The sequence below is a fragment of the Pongo abelii genome, chromosome 8, assembly GCF_028885655.2.
Source record: "Pongo abelii isolate AG06213 chromosome 8, NHGRI_mPonAbe1-v2.0_pri, whole genome shotgun sequence".
Taxonomy (NCBI): domain Eukaryota; kingdom Metazoa; phylum Chordata; class Mammalia; order Primates; family Hominidae; genus Pongo; species Pongo abelii.
The window spans coordinates 72699788-72718953 of record NC_071993.2 but is presented as its reverse complement, the minus strand read 5'-3'; the positions used below and the strand labels follow the sequence as shown (position 1 = coordinate 72718953).

At 54.1% G+C, this 19166-nt stretch overlaps 1 protein-coding gene across 3 annotated transcripts in view; it reads left to right on the top strand.

Moving 5' to 3' along the window:
- Window positions 1-19166, top strand: part of UNC5B (unc-5 netrin receptor B) — a 90139-nt gene that overhangs the window by 47447 nt on the left and 23526 nt on the right. Inside the window, exons 1-2 of one of the 3 annotated variants that reach the window (XM_054522503.2) lie at window positions 13363-13674; window positions 14176-14233. The exons of the other annotated variants lie outside the window; for them this stretch is intronic. Of the exons in view, the coding sequence (XP_054378478.1) occupies window positions 13669-13674; window positions 14176-14233 (64 nt within the window). The 5' untranslated portion in view covers window positions 13363-13668. Of the gene's footprint in view, window positions 1-13362; window positions 13675-14175; window positions 14234-19166 lie in introns of those variants that run through there. 3 annotated transcript variants of the gene reach the window in all.

Genomic DNA, 19166 nt, shown 5'->3' with positions numbered 1-19166 from the left:
ATAGGGGAGGCAAGCAGGGGTGCTCGGGGACCGCCTTTCCCCACAACCCTAGGGAGGAGGTGGAGTGGGTGGAGGCAAGAGAGGCAGGCTGGGCCCGGGAGCACGGAGGCCTCTAATGGCACCGGGTGTGGCCCATAGTCCCGCTGGCTGGCTGCCTTGTTTCCTAATTAAAGTGCCCTTCTGAAAATGCCCTCCGGTCCAGGCCCAGCACTGCTGGATGAGGCAGGCACCTCCCAAAAAATCTCAGCAGCTTTCCTGTCTTCCCTGCAGGGCCTCTGGGCTCAGGGCCTTTGGTCATCTCGGGGAGGCTGGGGGGCATCAGGGCTATGTTCACCCTGTTATCGTCACTGTACTCCCAGAAGCTGCTCTCTGCCATCCCATTGCTGAAGGCAGCAGGCCGTCCTCATTAAAGAGCTTCGGCAGCCAGGATCAAAGGCACTATTGAAGAGGCTCCTAAGAGCTGGGGGACGCCAGGGCCAGAAGACGGGAGGAGGAGGTAGCAAGGAGACTGAGTCACTGCAGGCCAATTGTGGTGAGTGGGCAGTGGGTGGCTGGAGCCAGGTTTTCAGGCTGGGAGGAAAGCCCAGCCAAGAGGCCCAGGAAGGGGCGGGCAGGCAGCTGGGAGCCCTGCGGAGAGGTTGCTGCTGTTGCGCTGGGACACCTCCGCTGCTGAGCAAGCCTGCTCCCCCGCAGCCCTTACAAAAGCCACCTTCTGGTGAGGGCAGCAGAGCAGCCGACTGGTTCGCTATTAGGGGACAGCATGGGAATGGAGAGAGGATGGAACCTTGAGTCCAAATCTTTCCATTCGGGAAGCCCATAATTGACACGGCTGCACCGAGGGTGGCAAGCTGGCAGTACCTAGAGGCTGTCCTTATGGAATAAGGGCCCCTCAGTTCTTTAGGCAAGTCACCCCAACTCTCTGGACCCTGTTTTTCCCTTGGGTTAAGTGAGGGTGAATAGGGATTAATCAGATGGGGAGGGGGTGGAATATCTTCATCACTTGATTGGTTGTGGCTGAGTATAGTCCTGTGCTGAGAAGGAGGCCTTGTCCAGATGTGCCACAATTTATTAGTGATGCTTGCCGCAGCCTCAGGATTGGCCAGGTGGCCGTGCATTTGCCCCTAGACTAGATTGACTCTATAGCCCTTGCACACTCTAATATCCTGAGATTCTGAGGCTGACAAAGCCCAGGCTGGCATGCAAAAGACCTCCCAAATGCTGGCCCTGACTTCCCCAAAGGACATCCTTCCCTGAGACATCAGTGGAAATCTGAGCCTCAATTTCTTCATCTTTCAAAGGGAGAGAAGGACTCAGCTGGACCTCTGACCTGCCTCAGCCTGCAAAACACATCATTCTTAGTATTAACCGAGTCCTTCCTTGTGCCCCTCCTTGTGCCCAGTGCAGTGAGGGGTGCAAGATGGAGTGTACCCACACTCTAGAGTCTTGCCCTGTGCAGGCCTGGCTGGAGCCCTGCATCTGCCTCTTACTGGCTGTGTGACTGGGGGCAAGTTATTTTAAGCACTGAACCTTGGTTAGTAAAATAGGGGTAATGGTACCTGTCCACAGGGTTGCTGTGCCCATTGAATACAACTACGGAAAGCCTGTGACCCCAGGCCTGGCACAGAACACCCAGCCCTTAGATGGGGCCTCTGACGGGAAGGGTTACAAGACAGGCCTCAGTTGACTTCTTTGCCTATTCTGACCTTGGCTTTGGATGGGAATTTGGACGGGGGTGGGATGGGGTAGCGGGGAGGTGGGAAGATAGTTTCAAAGCAACACAGGTCCAGACTGTTCGCTCTCAACTCTCCCAAGACCGCAGCCCCAGCCTGAGCTGGCTTCTCCATAAACTCCCGGTCCCTTCCTTTAACCAGCCCCATAAAAAGGGAGTGGGGAAGGAGGGAGTCCGGCTGTAGACTTTGTAATTTGGCTTGGAGGTGGCTCCTGTTCGTTCTAACCAGGCTGTAATTACGGCTGGCACCCGCCACCCCCTCATTACCGGAGCCTGGAAGGAGGACTCTAATTATAGCATACTGGGGCCGGGCTGGAGTGGGCTGGGGGAGGGAGACCACAGTGGAGGCAGAGACGGACTCTGAGCTGGCTGGGGGGATGGGGCAGGGCCGGGATTGTGGGGCGGCTGTCCTGGGCTCCTCATTTCTCTTGCTTTCAGAGTCATCGTTGGGAGGGATGGGGCATAGATCGAATCCAGGCCACTTCCTTGGGGAGAACAGGACCCAGAGGAGCCCGCCCAGGAGACTCATTCATTCATGCACGAAGGATTTCTTAAGCATCTACTGTGTGCCAGGCTGGCACTGGGTTACAGCAGTGGGTAAACAGGTGCCATCCAGCCAGAAATGATATTCAAGGAGAAAGCACAGTAAAGCCATCTTGCTGCTGGAAATATCTGAAGAAGTCCACACTGATGGCAAATGGCCACCATCATGAGCCTTGATTACCCTCTAGTCACCCCAGTCACTCCCCTGAACCCCCTGGGCCTCACTTGGCACAGCAGGGCTCCAGGACCCTCCCCCAGAACCCTGTCAGATTGTTGGCTGCCCACGCAGGTTAAATGTGTGGCTGTCACTGAGCCTCTGCCCTGGGACCACAGAGTCAATGGGGGCACAGACATTAAAGGAAATACACAAATAAGTATATAACTTGAAAAGGTAATGAGGGCAATAAGGAAAAGAAATGCCAGACGAAGGGCCAGGGCCCTGGTTTAGGTGGGAGTGGTGCAGTCAGGGCTCTCTGGGGAAGTGACCTTTAAGGTGAGACCTGGAGAAGGAACAGGGTTTAGCCAGGTAGGGGTGAGAAGGCAGCATTCCGGGTGTCTCCACGGAGGCTTGCAGCCTGGGCATCCTATGTTCTGAGGGGTGCCCACACTGGGGTGGAGGCAGTGGGGTTTCTCCTGCATGTCATACAAAGAGCACTGGACTAAGTCTGTAGACTTTGTGCTCAGGCCCAGCTCTGCCAGAGAACTGTGTGGCCTCAGGCTAGTCACACCCTCTGTGGGCCTCAGTTTCCTCATCTGTCCAAAGGGAGGCCCCTTCAGGCCACAAGCCCTCCCTCCCCAAGCCTGAGGATTTGAGGAGTCCAGCAAGTTCTGTTCAAATGCCACTTTTCGGGATGCCCCTGATGACTGAAAGGCATCCAGGGCATGGGGGAGGGGGCCAGAGAGCTCGAGCTGAGAGCTCCAGACATCCCATCCCCTTCTCTGAGTTATTAAGAGCCACCCGGAAGCAGACACAAAGAGAATTGTCCTGAGCTAGAGTCAGCCCCCAGCCCCCAGCTGAGAACAATCAGAGAGGAAAACCAAGGCCATTTGTCCAACACGGAGTGCGGCAGTGACGGCGGCTGGGAAAATGCCGAGTATTTCTCAGCTAAAATTAGCCACCTACTAAACCTTTACATCAAGGGCAACCTGAAGTCTCTATTGTTTTGAACTTGGAATCCCAGAGGACTTGGGGGCAGGGCTTCTCAGGAGAAGCAAATGACCATCCCCTCTCCCAGGGGCTGGGCTAGCCAACACCAAGCCAGTCCTTGAGCCACAGGGGTGCCCATTAAGGTACCAGGGGACAAACGGACAGACAGGGAGGGAGTCTAGCTGCCCAAGGTCACCAAGCATTGGTGGCTGACACAGCTTCTGGTTGCCCCATTTGAGACATTCTTCCTTCGCCAGTGATATTGATGTACTCTGAGCTAAATGGGTGCCAGGGAATGGGGAATGTTGAACTAGAAGGAATTGCTGGAAATATAAGAAAATAACTCTTTATCCTTTCCAGAGGAAGCAGTCAGAGTGGGCATCCCTATTTGCTAATGGTGGACAGTTCCTGCCCGTGGGGTGGCAAACCTGGCTTAGAATCTTTCCTCTGCCACTTAGTAACTGTCTGACTTTGCACTTTAGATAAACAATAGAGATGGCTATTGATACCAACCTCATAGGATTGCTGCAACAATTAAATGAAATAATGTAGAAGATATAGGTATTAGCAATAATAATAAAAAAAACAAGAATGCCGCTTTTATTCATTAAGTCTTTTTAACATGCCCAGCACTCCTAAGCTCATTGCGTGTATTAACGTGTCTAATCCATGCTAGAAATACTATTACCCCATTCTGCAGAGAAGGAAATGGAGGCCCAGAGAGGCGAATTTGCAGGACCACAGGTGATGGCCATCATTTACTGTTATTGCCACACAACAGGTCCTGATTCTGGCTCAGATAGCTAAAGCCTGGCACCATGCTGCTGTGTAATTCCTTCAGCTCCTTTTGAAAAGTCTCCAGCTGAATCATAGAAGTGTTAAGGAAAAGGAAGCTGACATATGTTAAGCACCATTATGTGCACTAAGCGTTTGATATTTCTGTTGGGAGGCAAGAGAGCATAGAGCCGTGTGTGGACTGGCAGCAGCACCTAGACATTTCTTAGAAATGTACATTCTCTTGCCCACCCCACACTGACTGAATCAGAACCTGGGGGCAGGAGCCTGGGTTTTAGCAAGCACTCCAGGTGGTCCTGGTGCAGGCCGTGGTTTGAGTACCACTGGCACCAAGGTTAAAGAGGATGGGCTTGGCTGAGCGCCATGGCTCATACCTGTAATCCCAGCATTTTGGGAAGCCGAAATGGGAGGATTGCTGGAGCCCAGGAGTTTGAGACCAGCCTAGGCAACATACTGAGACCCCTGTCTCTATTTAAAAAAAAAAAAAAAAAGATTATGGGCTTAGAGTCAAAGAGACCCAGATTCAAATGCTGACAACCCTGCTCTGTGACATTAGGCAAGTAACTTAATCTCCCTGTGCCTGCAAACTGGGGCTAATGATAAGAATACCTACCAGAAAGAGTTGTTGGGAGGGTTCAGTTAGATAATTATTCCAAGTACTTGGCGCAGAACCTGAGAGCTAGTTAGCACTGTAAATGGTAGCTGTTAACTCATTACCTGAATTACCTGCTAGCGCTGAAGAGGTACTAAAGGGAAAGGTGGATCTTTGTGGCCAGGGAAGCCGTTTAATCCCAGCTGGGCTGAAGCTTCCCCTCTAGGGCAACCTGGCGGGACTGGGGGCCCGGGTAACAAAGGTAACCCTTGCAGGGTGAGGGCATCAGGGGTGTCTGGGATGGACATTTCCTCCCCACCTGGCCTGCCCTGTCTAGCAGGGGCTCCCTGTCTTCCCTGAGCTTATGATGCCAACCAAAGAGACGCGTGAACTAAGAACTTTTCTCTGCCGCTTTCTCAGGGAAACTAGCTCTGAGAATGACAGTCTGGTGATGTGGCGATCCCCAGACCCTGGGCTCATAGGGGCCTCAGCTGCATGCTGTGGCCTGGCAGCTTCCAGGAACAAGTCTTTGCTCTCTTCCCCTCCACCCGTGTGTTTTCAGTGGCAATTGGAGGCCTCAGGGGAGCCGTGCGCTCCTCTTCCTCCCTAAGGAGAGGCTCTGGGCCAGCCGGGCAGCAAGCACAGTGGACGGGCCCCACCTTCCCTGTGCTTCCACTGCTTGGTAAGGGCCTGCCCAGCCTCTGGGAGCCCCAGGCTCTTGGTGAGGCACCCCACCCCGACTGCTGGCTGTCCCCAGGTCCCCCATGCTGGCCACATGCCTTAGTGTGATGCCACACTTTCTTTCACACCTCTGGCCTCTAGCTATCTCTGTGAGGTGGGAACGGTGATGGTGCACCTATTCTACAGAGAAACAAACCGAGGTCCCAAGAGCTAAGACTAGGGCCCAGAGTCACCCACTGAACGGGTGGCCCAAAAGTGTTCTGGTATTTCCTGTCACTGGGCCGTGCTTGTATCCTTTCTTTTTTCACCCCTACCTCATACTTCCTTATCCCCCCCTCAAGAAATCCCTAGAAGGGAACTGACAAACTTAGTGCCTGACATGTACCAGGCTCATTTCATGAGATCCTGCAGCTGTGAGGGGAACCAGGCTCAGAGGCAGGGAGTGGTTCCCCCAGCGAATGGGGGAAGGATGGGATTGAAGCAGGTCCCACGCACTCCAGAGCGCCTTCTCCTTGGCTAACCTCCTGCAGGTTTCGGGCTTTTTGCTTCCCTTCACCCTCCCCGCATCCTGGTGCCCCTCCTGGAGGAGCCCTCTCATGGTGTCCTCAGCTGGATGCCTGCCCTCTGGCCCTTGCACCCTTCCTCTGCTGCTCACTCAGAGGACACGGGGAGCAGGCCGAGCCCTGAGCCAAGGCGGCCCGGCAATTACATCAGCAGCTGCAAACAAGCAGGCGGGAGCAGGGACAGGCGTCCCTCGGGGCTGGAGATGGCACTCCATCTGCCCCACACGAGTCTGTTTCATTCCCTCCTTCTAGCTTGCATCAGCCTTTTGCAGCTCTGTGTCATCACAGAGTGGGCCAAGGCAGCAGCTGGGAGGCTGGGGCAGGGGTGGAGGCGAGGTGTGGGGCTCGCCGAGGCCCTGGCAGCCTGAAAGGTCCACTCACTGTTTCTTCCTGAGAATGGAGTACAATAGCCCCCCTTACTCGAGGTCTCCCTGTCCACAGTTTCAGTTACCCATGGCCAACTGCGACACCAAAATATTAAATAGAACATTCCAGAAATCAGCAGTTCACATGTTTTAAATTGTGTGCAATTCTGAGTAGCATGATGGAATCTCCCACTATCTCACTCCATCCTGCCCAGGATGTGAACCATCCCTTTGTCCAGGGTGTCCACACCGTATACACCACCCATCCCTTAGTCATTCAGTGGCTGTCTCCATTATCAGATCGAAAAAAAAAATAGTCTATCTACAGCTTGGTACTATTCAAGTTTTCACGCATCCACGGGGAGTCTTGGAACGTATCCCCCACAGATACGGGGACTCTTGTAATAGAAATTAGCTAGTGCATAGGGCTGCCCAGCTGGCAAAATATTTTTGTACTTCTGACTTTGGTGTTTCCAACAGCCCTGTCAGTCAAAGCAAGTAAAAGTGGTCCCATTTCTCGGAAAGGAAAATTGAGGCCCAGAGGGAAGTGGCCGCCCCGGGGTTGTCTCGTGAGTCACTGACAGCACCAACGCATTTCGCCTCAAGAAACGCATGGGATTATAAGAGCCTGGAGATTGAAAAATCCCTATAGTCATCAAATTGGAAGTAGTTAAAGCCTGCTTCCTAGAGAGAGTCAGCTGGTTCCTTGGCCGAGGAGGAGACAGCTACTGAAAGAGCTATGGATTGATTTCTGCACTGATGGTGGGTGGGCAGGCAAAGGGACCATTACATGGCTATGGGGGTAGGCTGGATGCAGACTGGGCGCTGGTCTAAGAAGTCTCCATGTCTGGGTTCTTAACCTTGAAACTTTGCTGTGAGCTTCCCACTGGTGGAACTGAAGCTTGGTTATTGCTCTCTGAGCCTCACCACAGGCATGGTCAAGAGGAGGCCCCCAGGAAGTGTTTGATGAATGAGTGAATGAATGAATGAATGGGAGTGAGTGCTTGCTCACCATCTGCCTCCCTCGAAGTGCATCTGTGCAGCCACACAGGCCTTCCCCTTGGCCAGTGCCACCTGTCTCCCCATATCTCACCAGCTGACAACTCAGCTGCTCACCCAAACCCAGGGCCGGGGTCTTTCCCAGCACTGGGACCAGAGAGGCAAACACAGGAACCATGGCCTACATGCCAGGATGCCCACATTCCAGTCCTGGCTTGGCCTCCTAGCTGCTGTGTGACCTGAGGCAAATTACTACCCCTCTGAGGTCCCCAGGATGTTCCCGGGACTCTGAGTCTACAAGGCCTGCTCTCCCTGGGGCCCATGGAATCTGAGCCCCAGTCTTGCCTTGGGAATGGAGGCCAGAGATGGCTGCCTTCCTCCCTCACCCCTGGGGACTGAGCAGGAATCCAAGTGGCTTCCACATTCAGAAAAATCCAAGGGGAAGCCCCTACCCAGTTCCAAGGACCCCTTCTATTCACCCCCTACTGCCAGGCGCTCTCAGGGGCTCTTTCTCCCTCTCCTCGTGGCACCATCTCTACCTCTGCTTATCTCACCCATTTGCCCTCCCCTTCTCATGCCCATTTCACAGATCGGCAAAGGCCAGAGTCTGGCCACCCGTTTTTCTCTGGCCCTTCTGTGACTTCCTTTATGCCAGTGTGATGCCAAGATAGGAGTGACGCTGCAGCCACAGACTGTTTGTTTGCCCTTGCACAAGTCATTGCCCCTCTCTGGCCTCAGGGTCCCCAGCTGGAGGGGAAGGGTCCCCAGCTGGAGGTGAAGGGTCCCCGACTGGAGGTGAAGGGCTTGGACGCAGTTTTGAGGGCCCCATAGCCCAGGGTCTGAGCTGCCTCCTGGTGGTGGTGCTGACAGCAGGCAGCAGGCAAGGACTGCAGCAGTTTTTCCACTTGGAAATGTGTTTGGCAGTTGCCTCCCCTTTGCAAGGAAGGGTTGTTTGGTTCTAGAGCGTGGCGCTGAGGGAGACAGGGAAATTTTTGTGCCCTGGGTGCTCTAAGAACAGCCTTAACCCTGGGCTTTCAGGGCGGCATGGGGATGTAAGCACTGTCCTGTCTGGCCTTGTCCGGGCAGCCCCCAGACCCAAGACTGTACCAAGGCGTTTTGGGCTTTTCTGGGAGAAAGTGACAGGACACTGGGCATCTTCCTGCCCAGAACCCAAACACACAGCCAACTTGACGGCATTGCCAGGCTCACTCCCCGTGCCAGCTCTGCGTCCTTCAGCTCCTCCAGCAACCTGAAACGCGTGGCAGGAGCAGGCAGCCCAGCTGGCCCTCACCCGTCTGGCACGTGTGACCATGCTGGGGCTGGAGGGGGAGATGGAGAGAGATGCCCGGCGTGTTCTGCTTATGATTCAAAAGTCCTCAGTCAACAGCCTTTAAGGGAAAGCACAGGATATGCAACTTACATGGTGAGACCAGATTTAGGTAACTAAATATTCATGTATCTAAAAAAGTCAGAGAGGATCAACATCCAGTGTAACTCAGCTGGGGTGGGAATGGGGCGGCTTTTATTTTCATCTTTATTTTTTTTCTAGATTGTTTACAATGAGGCTACTACCTTTGTAATCAGAATAAACCCAAAAATCTGTTTTCAATTAAAAAAAAGGAGTTTAGAAAAATGAAGTCCACCCCCCCCCCCCAACTTCTCCTTTCCTGGGAGTCTGGTGCGCAGTTTCTCTTTCTGGCTCTGCTGCTCAGGTGCTGTGTGATCTGAAGCCAGACCACACCCTCTCTGGTCTCTATCCTTGAGGGCAGTGATTAGATGGTCTGTGAAGTTCCATCAGTTAGTGGAGTCCTGCAGCATGGAATTTCCGAAGGGATGGGCTCCTGTAGCCCAGGTCAGCCCTCCTACCCGCTCCTGCTGCCCAAACCCCCTCTGACTGCTCCCTCCCCCTCCACTTGCCACCCCAGTGCTTGTCCTGTGTCCCCAGTGGGCCCATCTACACCGCAAACAAGATTCCCAGGCCCTCGAGGAACTTGCCTTCCAGAAAGGCAAGTTCCTTTCTGTCCAGAAACAGACAGCAAGCTAACAAACACATACACAAAGAAGGTCATTCCAGAGGGAGGCGAGCCTGCCAAGAGAAAAAAAGGCATTGGGGAGATAGCACGGGGAGGAAAGAGGATGGTGCATTTTCACTGGGTGGTCAGGGAAGGCCTCACTGGAGAGGTGGCATTTGAGTCGGGATCTCAATGACAAAGAGTCAGCCAAGAGAATATGTGTGTGTGGGAGGGGTTGGGGGAGGCACTCCAAAAGAAGAGACCAGCAGAGGCGCTGAGGCTGGAACAAGCAAGGCATGTCTCGGGGAAACACGCCTGGTGGGGCTTGGAGCACAGTGAAAGATAGGTGAGTTGGCCGGGCGCAGTGGCTCACGCCTTTAATCCCAGCACTTTGGGAAGCCGAGGCAGGTGGATCACCTGAGGTCAGGAGTTCGAGACCAGCCTGGGCAACATGGTGAAACCCCATCTCTACTAAAAACACAAAAATTAGCTGGGTGTGGTGGTATGTGCCTGTAATCTCAGATACTTGGGAGGCTGAAGCAGGAGAACCTGGGAGGCGGAGGTTGCAGTGAGCTGAGATCATGCTGCTGCACTCCAGCCTGGGTGACAGAGTGAGACTCTGCAGAAGGAAGGGAGGGAGGGAGGAAGGAAGGGAGGGTGGGAGGCAGGGAGGGAGGGAGGGAAGATTGGTGAGTCCATGAAGTTGGAGGGTTCTGGGTAGCTTAGGACTTTCTCCAGGGGCACAGAGAAGCCGCAGGAGGCTGTACACCACTAGAGGGCAGGGTTTCTCTCTTATGAGATCACTCTGGTGTTAAGAGGAAAGTGGATTTTAGGGGCAAAAGGAAAGGTAGGGAGCCCAGAGACAGGAAGGGTCCAGGTGGAAGACCTGGGCTTGGAGACTGCAGCGGGTGGTGGGGGCGGTCGTGCAGTGTGAGGCACATCTTTCAGGTTCATCTGGCAGCACCAGGTCCCTCCAGCAGCATGGACTGGAAGTGGAGTAAAGGAAAGGGAGTCACCAGGCACCCTCCCCAGATGGGACCCGAACAACTGGGTGCTTGGCGGAGTCTCAGATGGCAGCTCAAACTCACCCCATGCCAACCCTGGGTCAGGGAGAGGTGACCTATAAAATAGCAGGTCTGAGTCACAGGTGGGGAGCCTGCCATTGCCTTAGGGGGACAGCAGCATTAACATAGGCCCACCCTGAGAAAGGCGCTGCAGTCCCAGCCTGGATGGGGCTCTCAGGGTGTCCCCGGAGACAGCTGTGGATGTAACCTGGCTGGGCATGTGTGGGCCAGTTGGTGTGAGCGTGTGTGTCTGAGGGGGCTCGCCACCTGTCACTGAGTTGGGGGCCAGGCTGGCCCCAGGCCTTAACCCTGGATCTCAGTTTGGGAGGGGCAGGTCCACAGAGCAAGGGAAGCCAAGTGCTGGAGTCAGGAAGCTGAGACCCCGTCCCCTCCAGCAAGCTAGCGAGCTCCTGAGAGGACAGAACAATAGCTGCCCCTGCTGGGTTTTGGTGGCTGTGACCTCGAACACGCCCTTTCACTCCTCTGCCTCATTTTCGCATCTGTAAAATGGAACAGCTTCGCAGGGTCATTGTGTTGACAATAATGTGCACTGTTTCGTTGGAACACACAGGATTTCAAGTGTCAGGTGCTGGAGTATGCTTATTATCTGCAGGAGCATGGATGAGAGGGCTTTGAGCTCCTTGTCTGGGAAAAGAAGGGGAAACAAAATATCCCCTCCTCAGGGCCCAGGCCTCCATCACAGTGACCCCATCAGACCTGAAACTTGGAAAAGGAACCAAAAATTAGCTCCAAGACTGAGCCAAAGGAACCCAAAGCCAGAGGAAGGATCTGGAGGGAGGGCCTTGGGGGTGGGAGTCAGGGTGGCCAGTGACCCAGTGACTCTAGTGCCCTTTCCAGCTCTGTAAGCAGTGTGGCCCCCATAGCCAGGCCCGGGCTCATCCCAGCACTGCACCTGCCCTGGGGCCTCGACCCCAGCCTCCCATCCACTTCTTCACCTGCCCCACGGTCCTTCAAGGGAGACGTTTCACAGGAGCAGATGGACACCCGCTTCAGGATGCAGGCCCCTGCCCCAGCTGGTCACCTTGGCGAAGCCGCTTCCTGTGACAGCAGAGGAAGTGATGTCAGGGCACAGATGGGTGCAGAGGGTGTGGGAAAAGGGCTGCGTGAGGAGCCACCTTTGTTAGGAATGACTCGGTGTCCCCCGAGCCCGCCAGCCCCCATTTGTCATCGGTAACGGCCATTGTGACTGCCTCCGAGGGGGCCCCTGCCTGAACCCCACAGCCACAAGGAGCCAGGGCCAGATGGAGGAAGGGCTTTGTATCCAGGGAGGGGTCCTTCCGTGTGAGGTTGTGTGTTTTTAAAACATAATAATAAATGGGCTCCTCTCCCCCAACTCTCCCCACTCCCCACTGAGCACATCAGCCACACAGTGAATGGGAGAGATTTTCCATGCAGTGGGAGGTCAAGTCTGGGGAGAATTAGCCGGTGTCCAGGGGCTAGAGAAAGACTGTGATTGCTGATGATAAATGTGCCCAGCGTGGGGCGTTTCTCTGTCCTCACCTCCCGCCTGACTCCTTCTCCCCTCCCAGTCCTGAGCCAGTCAGCCGTGGAGACACACAGCCCTGCATGGCTACAGATGCCCACCCCTGGTGGTAAGCCTGGGGGTCCCAGGCCTGCGGACAAAAGCCAGCGGTGGGGGTTTACAAGGCCTTCCCTACCAGACCACAGCAGCCTCCCTCTGAGGTCTCCACCCTGGGCAACAGGGCTGACCGGAAGTGGACCCGGCTGAGATGGATAGCAGGAATTTCCATCCCAGGCATGGGAATCACAGAGCCCAAGCCTTCACCCACAACCCTGCCATGGCTGTGCTGTCCTTCTGGGCCCCCTCTCCCTCCTCAGTCCTGAATGAGCAACTGGGCTCTGGTCCAGCTTGGCTGTTAATTTGCTGTGTGGTGTTGCATTAGTCACTTCCCCTCTCTGAGCCGGTAGAATGCGGGGCTCCAAGGGCTCCAGGCTCTCTGAACGTTGACTTTCTGTGTCTGGTCTACTTGGGCTCAGATGGTGCCAGGCCAAGGAAACAGTCTGGGGTTTCTGACCTCCCACACACAGTTCAGCTAGAGAACAGCTCCTGCCTGCTGCCACTCCCAGGCACATGCGCTGCCTGTTTGTTTGTTTGTTTGTTTGTTTTGAGATGGAGTCTTGCTCCATCACCCAGGCTGGAATGCAGTGGTGAGATCTCGCTCACTGCAACTTCCACCTCCCAGGTTTAAGCAATTCTTGTGCCTCAGCCCCCCCGAGTAGCTGGGATTACAGGCATCCGCCACCACACCCAGCTAATTTTTGTATTTTTAGTAGAGACAGGCTTTCGCCATGTTGTCCAGGCTTGTCTCGAACTCCTGACCTCAGGTGATCTGCCCGCCTTGGCCTTCCAAAGTGCTGGGATTACAGGCGTGAGCCACCGCGCCCGGCCCACAGTGCTTGTTAAGAAAGATATTTGCATCTGTTTTCTCAGTTGACCTTTCACAGCAATACCCCAAAGTTGACAGAGCAGGAACTACTAGTCACTTCTTTATCGATGGGGAAACTGAGGCTCTGAGAGGTCAAACAACCTCCCAAGGTCTCACAGTGCAGGGTGAGGCTTGGAACCAGGACTGCTGGCTCTTGGGTCAGCCTGGGCCCAGGCTCAGAGTCATGGTAAGGGCCACAGCACTCCTCTGGCTTCCCCTAGGGATAGTGACAATCTCCGTCTCAGGAATGTTGGAGCCGCCCCTCCTCTGAGAAGACCCTCTGAGAGGTACAGTGTCTTTACATTTGTCCTGAAGTCATTCCTTCGCCTCCTGGGCCCTCACTCCTGCTCATCCAGGTGGGTCACATTCTGACACCTCTTATACAAGCCTGTGTCTCCACAGCAGGCGCTGCACAGGCCCAGCCCCTGGGAAGAAGCCTACAGACGGGCACAGGGCCTGCTGTCCGACAAGCTCCACTCCACTCCCAGACGGGTGCCCTGTCGCCCATGGGGGACACCAGGAAGAGCATAGTGTGTTCCCTGCCCTCCAGGAGCAGCCACCAAAACTGCAAAGGAGCCTTTGAGCTGTCTGACTCAAAACAGACTTGCTAGAAGCGGGAAGGTGCCCTCTAGACCCTAGCCTAGTCACCTCACCCTCCTGCATTTTAAATGGGTGGGTGACATGAGGAACTTGTCGATAAGGAAGCCAGCATGGAGGTGAGGGGTGCAAAACTGTGTCTTCTAGAGAATATTTGGATAAGACAGACTGGGGGACCAGGCTGCAACCTCCAGACTGGGAAGTGCACTGTTTAGTTAGAAGTGTACTGTTTAGTTAGTTTAGAAGTTAGAATTCTAGGCTGGGTGCGGTGGCTCATGCCTGTAATCCCAGCACTTTGGGAGGCCGAGGCAGTTAGATCATGAGATCAGGAGTTCAAGTCCAGCCTGGCCAAGATAGTGAAACCCCGTCTCTACTAAAAATACAAAAATTAGCCAGTTGTGGTGGCGGGTGCCTGTAATCCCAGCCACTCAGGAGGCTGAGGCAGAGAGTTGCTTGAACCCGGGAGGCAGAGGTTGCAATGAGCCGAGATTGCACCACTGCACTCCAGCTGGGCCACAGAGCGAGACTCTGTCTCAAAAAAAAAATAGAAATTAGAAGTCTAGCGATGGCTGGAATCTCAAATTGCAGCTGTGAGTAAGGAAGGCTTTTCTAACTATTAGGTCTGTCCAAAGAAGAACCTGGCTGAGAAAAGCAGTGATGAATTCCCCATCCCCACAGGTATGTGAGTCAAGGTTGGCTGAGGAGTTGATGGGAGACGTTGGATGAGATGGCCCTTTAAGTAACTTCTATAGAGACCTCATATGGGCAGGTAAAGGCAAATTAGAGGTGAGAGTTTGAATGGCACCCCTCGGAGGTCCCATCCAGAGGTGCTGGTGGTCATTTTGATGACCACCAGCCTGGGATGGGTGGGCTGGAGCATGGTTAGGCGAGCCCAACAGTAAGTGTTTCCTCCTCCTCCTTCCCCGGGTTCTACCCACGCTCTGCTTTAGGACCACCGTATAGCAATGGCAAGGAAAGTGACCCTAATTTAAGCAAATTTGCTTTCCGAAGAAAAAAATTTACTCAACAGGACATTTTCACACATGAACAGATTCCCCATAAGGGATCTTTAAACCTCCAAGTGTTAGAAGCAGAGGAGGGCTTGAGAGACTGACTTGGCCAACCTCCTCATTTTACAGATGGAAACTCCAGGGCCTGGGAGAGAACGGCCACACGGCAATGCCAGTCCCCAGCTGGGTTGCAAACCCAGGGCCTCTGCCTCCAGCGATCTTTCCTGTCCTTCATTTGACTGTCTTGTCATTACATCTGTGCAGGGATGTGTCTTCTTTCATAGCTTCTTGGCGGGATATCTGGACCATTCTTGGATGCAGCTTTAAAGGCAGGCTGCACTTTTGCAGTTTAGGCCCAAACGAGTTCTACTATTAGGAAAAAACACTTTATGTGGGAATTTTCCTGCCAGCAGGAAACCCAGATCCGGCCTGGCTGAGGCAAGGACTTCTAGGGGAGCCTGTCTTAGATGTGGTTCCTCTGTAGAGATGGAGCAGCAGAAAGTCTTGCCGAGAGGCCAGGGAGGCAGGGCTGAGAGACATGGCTCAAGCCTTGCTTCCTGCCATCGACCAGGTGACCCTTCATGTCCCTTGTTGCCCCACGTTTTCATTTGTAAAATGGGAAGAATTGCAAGGAGTAGCACATAGTAGACCTAAATGCCCATTTCCAGTTCAGCAGAGCTCGGAAGACAGATTCTAGTATCAGATTACCTGAATTTGCCCCCTAGCGGTGCCACTTACTAGCTTTATAGCTCTATGCCAGTCACTTAAACACTTTTGGTCTCAGTTTCCTCATTTGCACTGTGGGGATAATAATCATATCCAACTCATAGGCCTGTGGTTCCCAAACTATGTGCCAAGTTATCCCAGGGTTCATCAGCACGCTCACAGGGGAGCTGTGGGATATTTTTAATGTGGGAGACACGGTAATACTAGATAGCTGTCAGACACTGCACTAACAAGTAGCTCCAGGTAGCCCACAGTTTCAGTGTCATATCACTCTGTTTTCCTTTATTTGGCACCATATCTTTGCAAAGCTGGGATTGTGGCACTTGAATAACCCATGACAAACAGTAAGAGCAGTGGCGTCCACTTGGATTCCAAAGTTTGAGAAGTTGTGCAGTGCCCGACAGGTGCACACATCCCCATTCGTAAGTCTTTGTGGCTATTAGGAATGGGATAAAAATATATTTTTTCTTTCAATTTATCCTAAGATTTTAGGATATAAATATTTACAAAGCTGTTCGGATCTAATTACCTAATACAATCCTGTTAGGGACTTCTTTTTGGCCTTGGGATAGCTTAAAAAAATTACTGAGGCGCTAAAAATCAAAACGTTTGCACATCTCTGTCTAGGGTTATTGTGGAGCTCATTGAGTTCATATGAACCACCCTCTGAGCAGCGCCCGGCAGGGTAAGCATCCAGGAACCCCGAGACCCCATTATTCTCCCACCCAGCTGGTATCTGTGCAGCCTGGCCATAGGTCGCTCTCATCTAGCCCACCTTTCAAGGCTTCCTCAGTCACTGGGGCCCAAGCCAGGGCCAAGGAGAAGTGAGGGCTCTGCACAGGCCCTGGCATGCCCAGTACTGACTCTCTTACTTTTTTTCGTCATTGTTGTTTTGGAAACAGAGTCTCACTTTGTCGCCCAGGCTGGAGTGCAGTGGTGCGATCTCCACTCACTGCAACCTCCGCCTCTCAGGTTCAAGCAGTTCTCCCACCTCAGCCTCCCGAGTAGCTGGGATTACAGGTGCACACCACCATGCCCGGCTAATTTTTGTATTTTTAGTAGAGATGGGGTTCCGCCACGTTGGCCTGGCTGGTCTCGAGTTCCTGAGCTCAGGCAGTCCACCCACCTTGGCCTCCCAAAATGCTGGGATTACAGACGTGAGCCACTGCGCCCGGCCTACTTCCTTACTGAAGTTGCATATTCACTGTGCACCTTCTGTGTGCTGGCCAGCAGTGTCCACTCATGGTCCCTCCAGGCAGGAACCTCAGGTGGGCCTCTCATTCTTCTTTATGTCCTGGCAGTCTCTGCCTCCAGCACACCTAGGGTATAGGGACACAGCAAGAGGGCAACAGCTACATCAAGAGCCATCCGGTGCTGCTGTAACAGAGAGGCACAGAGGGGACACTTGGCCTGTGCCCCTGCCAAGGCCAGAGCTGAATCTTTGCACCAGGGCTGAGAGGAGGGGCGGGGTGGGAAGAGTGGGGCGGTGGGGCTGCCAGACGCAGGGCCTGCTGCACTAATGGATGTCTAATGTTTGCTTTCCTCAGTCATGTCTGCACCCACTTCATAAGGGGTCTGCATTAGAGTTATAAAACAAAGTCATAATACAGCCTGCAGTGCTGCAGAGCACAGAGGCAGCTGTCACCCCAGGGCTGGGGGCAGTGCGGTTAGAAGATAGGGGCAGGCACATGACATGCACCCAGGGGCCCCCATGCCCCTTCTCCTGTGGCCATGACCTACCCCCAGAGGGAGGCTCAATCCTGCCATTTCAAAGATGAGCTGCGTGAGGCCAGCAAGGGGCTGGTTCAGACCCATGGGCCTCTGAGTCTGAAGGCAGAGCTCTGTCCCACACCCCTCAGGGCTGAGACAGAGACAAGATGCTGGTGGTGGGTGGTGGGCATGGAGCCTGGCAGGTTCTCTGCTGCCCAGATGCCCTCCTGGCTCCATCCTGCTATCCCAGAGCTGTCTGGCCTGGCGAGGAGGCCTCAGTGGCCATCTCAGGGCATGCACAGCAACCAGCTCTCAGGCCACTGAAAGCCGACGTTCAGCTCTCTGGGTTGTGATCAAGTCACTGTGTCATCTCCTCATCAAATCCCCAAGCAGCCCTAGGGGGCTACCAGTTTGCCTGTAGTGAACGTGTCCCTGTACCTAGCAGTGGGAAGCAGGTGTCAGGGAGCCCTGGCCTGGCCTCAGGAATCTGCCTTGCTGTTCCCACATTAGCTACCCACTCACCGGGTGGCCTCGGGCAAGTCATGGGAACCATCTGAATGGTCTTCAGTTTCCTCTGCTTTGAAATGAGGACATTTCCAGCCTTGCTGGTCCCTTGATGAGAGAGCCCTGTGGACTGTGGAGTTCTGGCCCTGTCAGGGTGCTATTAGGATTCCTGGGTGTGGAGACACCCACACCATTACAGAGCTACATAGATCAATGATAGGTGGTGTGGAGTCTGGGGCAACAGCCCAAACACTGAAGTCTTTTCTCAAGTTCAAACTTTTGATCTGCCTCTTGTTAGCTGTATGACCTTGGACAAGTTGCTTAACCTCCCTGAGCCTCCATTTACCCATCTCTAAAATGGGGACTAATAGAACATACCTTACAGGGTTGGTGCCAGAATTCGCTAAGTTAACAATTTAAATTCCTGCAAACATAGCACCTGATGCTGGGTAAGCATTAGTTGTTCATTCGATGCAGCAACATGTACCTACTGTGTGCCAGGCCCCGCCTAGGCGTTTATGCATGTTTATCTCATCCTCAGAGCAGCCCAGAGATGGGGTAAGGGTGTCCACCTCTTGTGCTCATCAGACATAACGAGGTAGGAGTTAAGGTTCTCTCCCTGGGCACTACAGAATATGCTGAATGGAGCTGGAGTCATGTGTCATCTTGTTAGCTACCCCACCACTACCGCCCATACACACACTGCCCAGGGCCTAGGCCCCAAGCCAGTGATAGTTCATGCATTTCCTCCTAAGCTCCCCAGTCTCAGCACGGTCTCCTGGTCCACAAAGAGAAATCATAGTCAGACATTCTGTTCTTGGAAAATCAGGTGTCCCCTTGGCCCCTCTGACTGTAGGGGGACTCCCTAGGGCCAAATGTGGCCTCCTAGACCAGAGAACAAGTGCACGATCCCAGTGGCCACACAGGCCTCCTGGGACACCACCCTCTCCCCTCCCTCAGCTGTAAGTGGGGCCTCTAGGTGGAGGGGCTGGGCAGCCATGCACCACCCCACAGCTTTATTCACTGTGTCCTCTGGGCAGTCAGCAGAAGAGGACAAGCCCCCAATGGCTTGTGCCAAGCCACCTGATCATTTGGCATTTGGCACTGGAAAATTCGTTTTCCTAGGTGGATTGTAAACCAGCAGGTCGGCGGCCTGGTTTCCCCCGCTTCTGGGCACTGGCGGTGGCCACATCCCCCTTCCTGTTTGTCTCACCTCCTGAGGTGCAGTTCTTTCCAGGGAGACAGTGGGCCGGGATTTCCATCTGGCCCCCTTTGTGGGAGGAGATTGCCACAGGCACAGCCTCTGTCTGCTCTGAAGTCTCCTCATCCGTTGTGCTGAGGGCTGGATCTGGCTGGGGTGGGGGTTGTGAAGAAGAGGCCAAGGGATGGGTGAGAGCCACAGACCATGGGAGGTGACCTCTGTGGGGAGGCTTCTGGGAAGGAGGGCTTCCCCTGGGGGAGGAGACCTGCAGGGGGCCGAGCACCGCGGAGTCCAGGCCTGGTTCAGCTGGCTTACCCCACCCCTGCCCCACAGCCCTGGCTCCTGTCCTGCTTGCCAGCCTGGCAGGGGCTGCAAAGGGCAGCTGTGACTCCAGGGCAGAGCTGGCCTGGTTTGAGCTCCAGCCCCGTTTCCAGCCCATTGCATCTGGTGGCGTCACCAT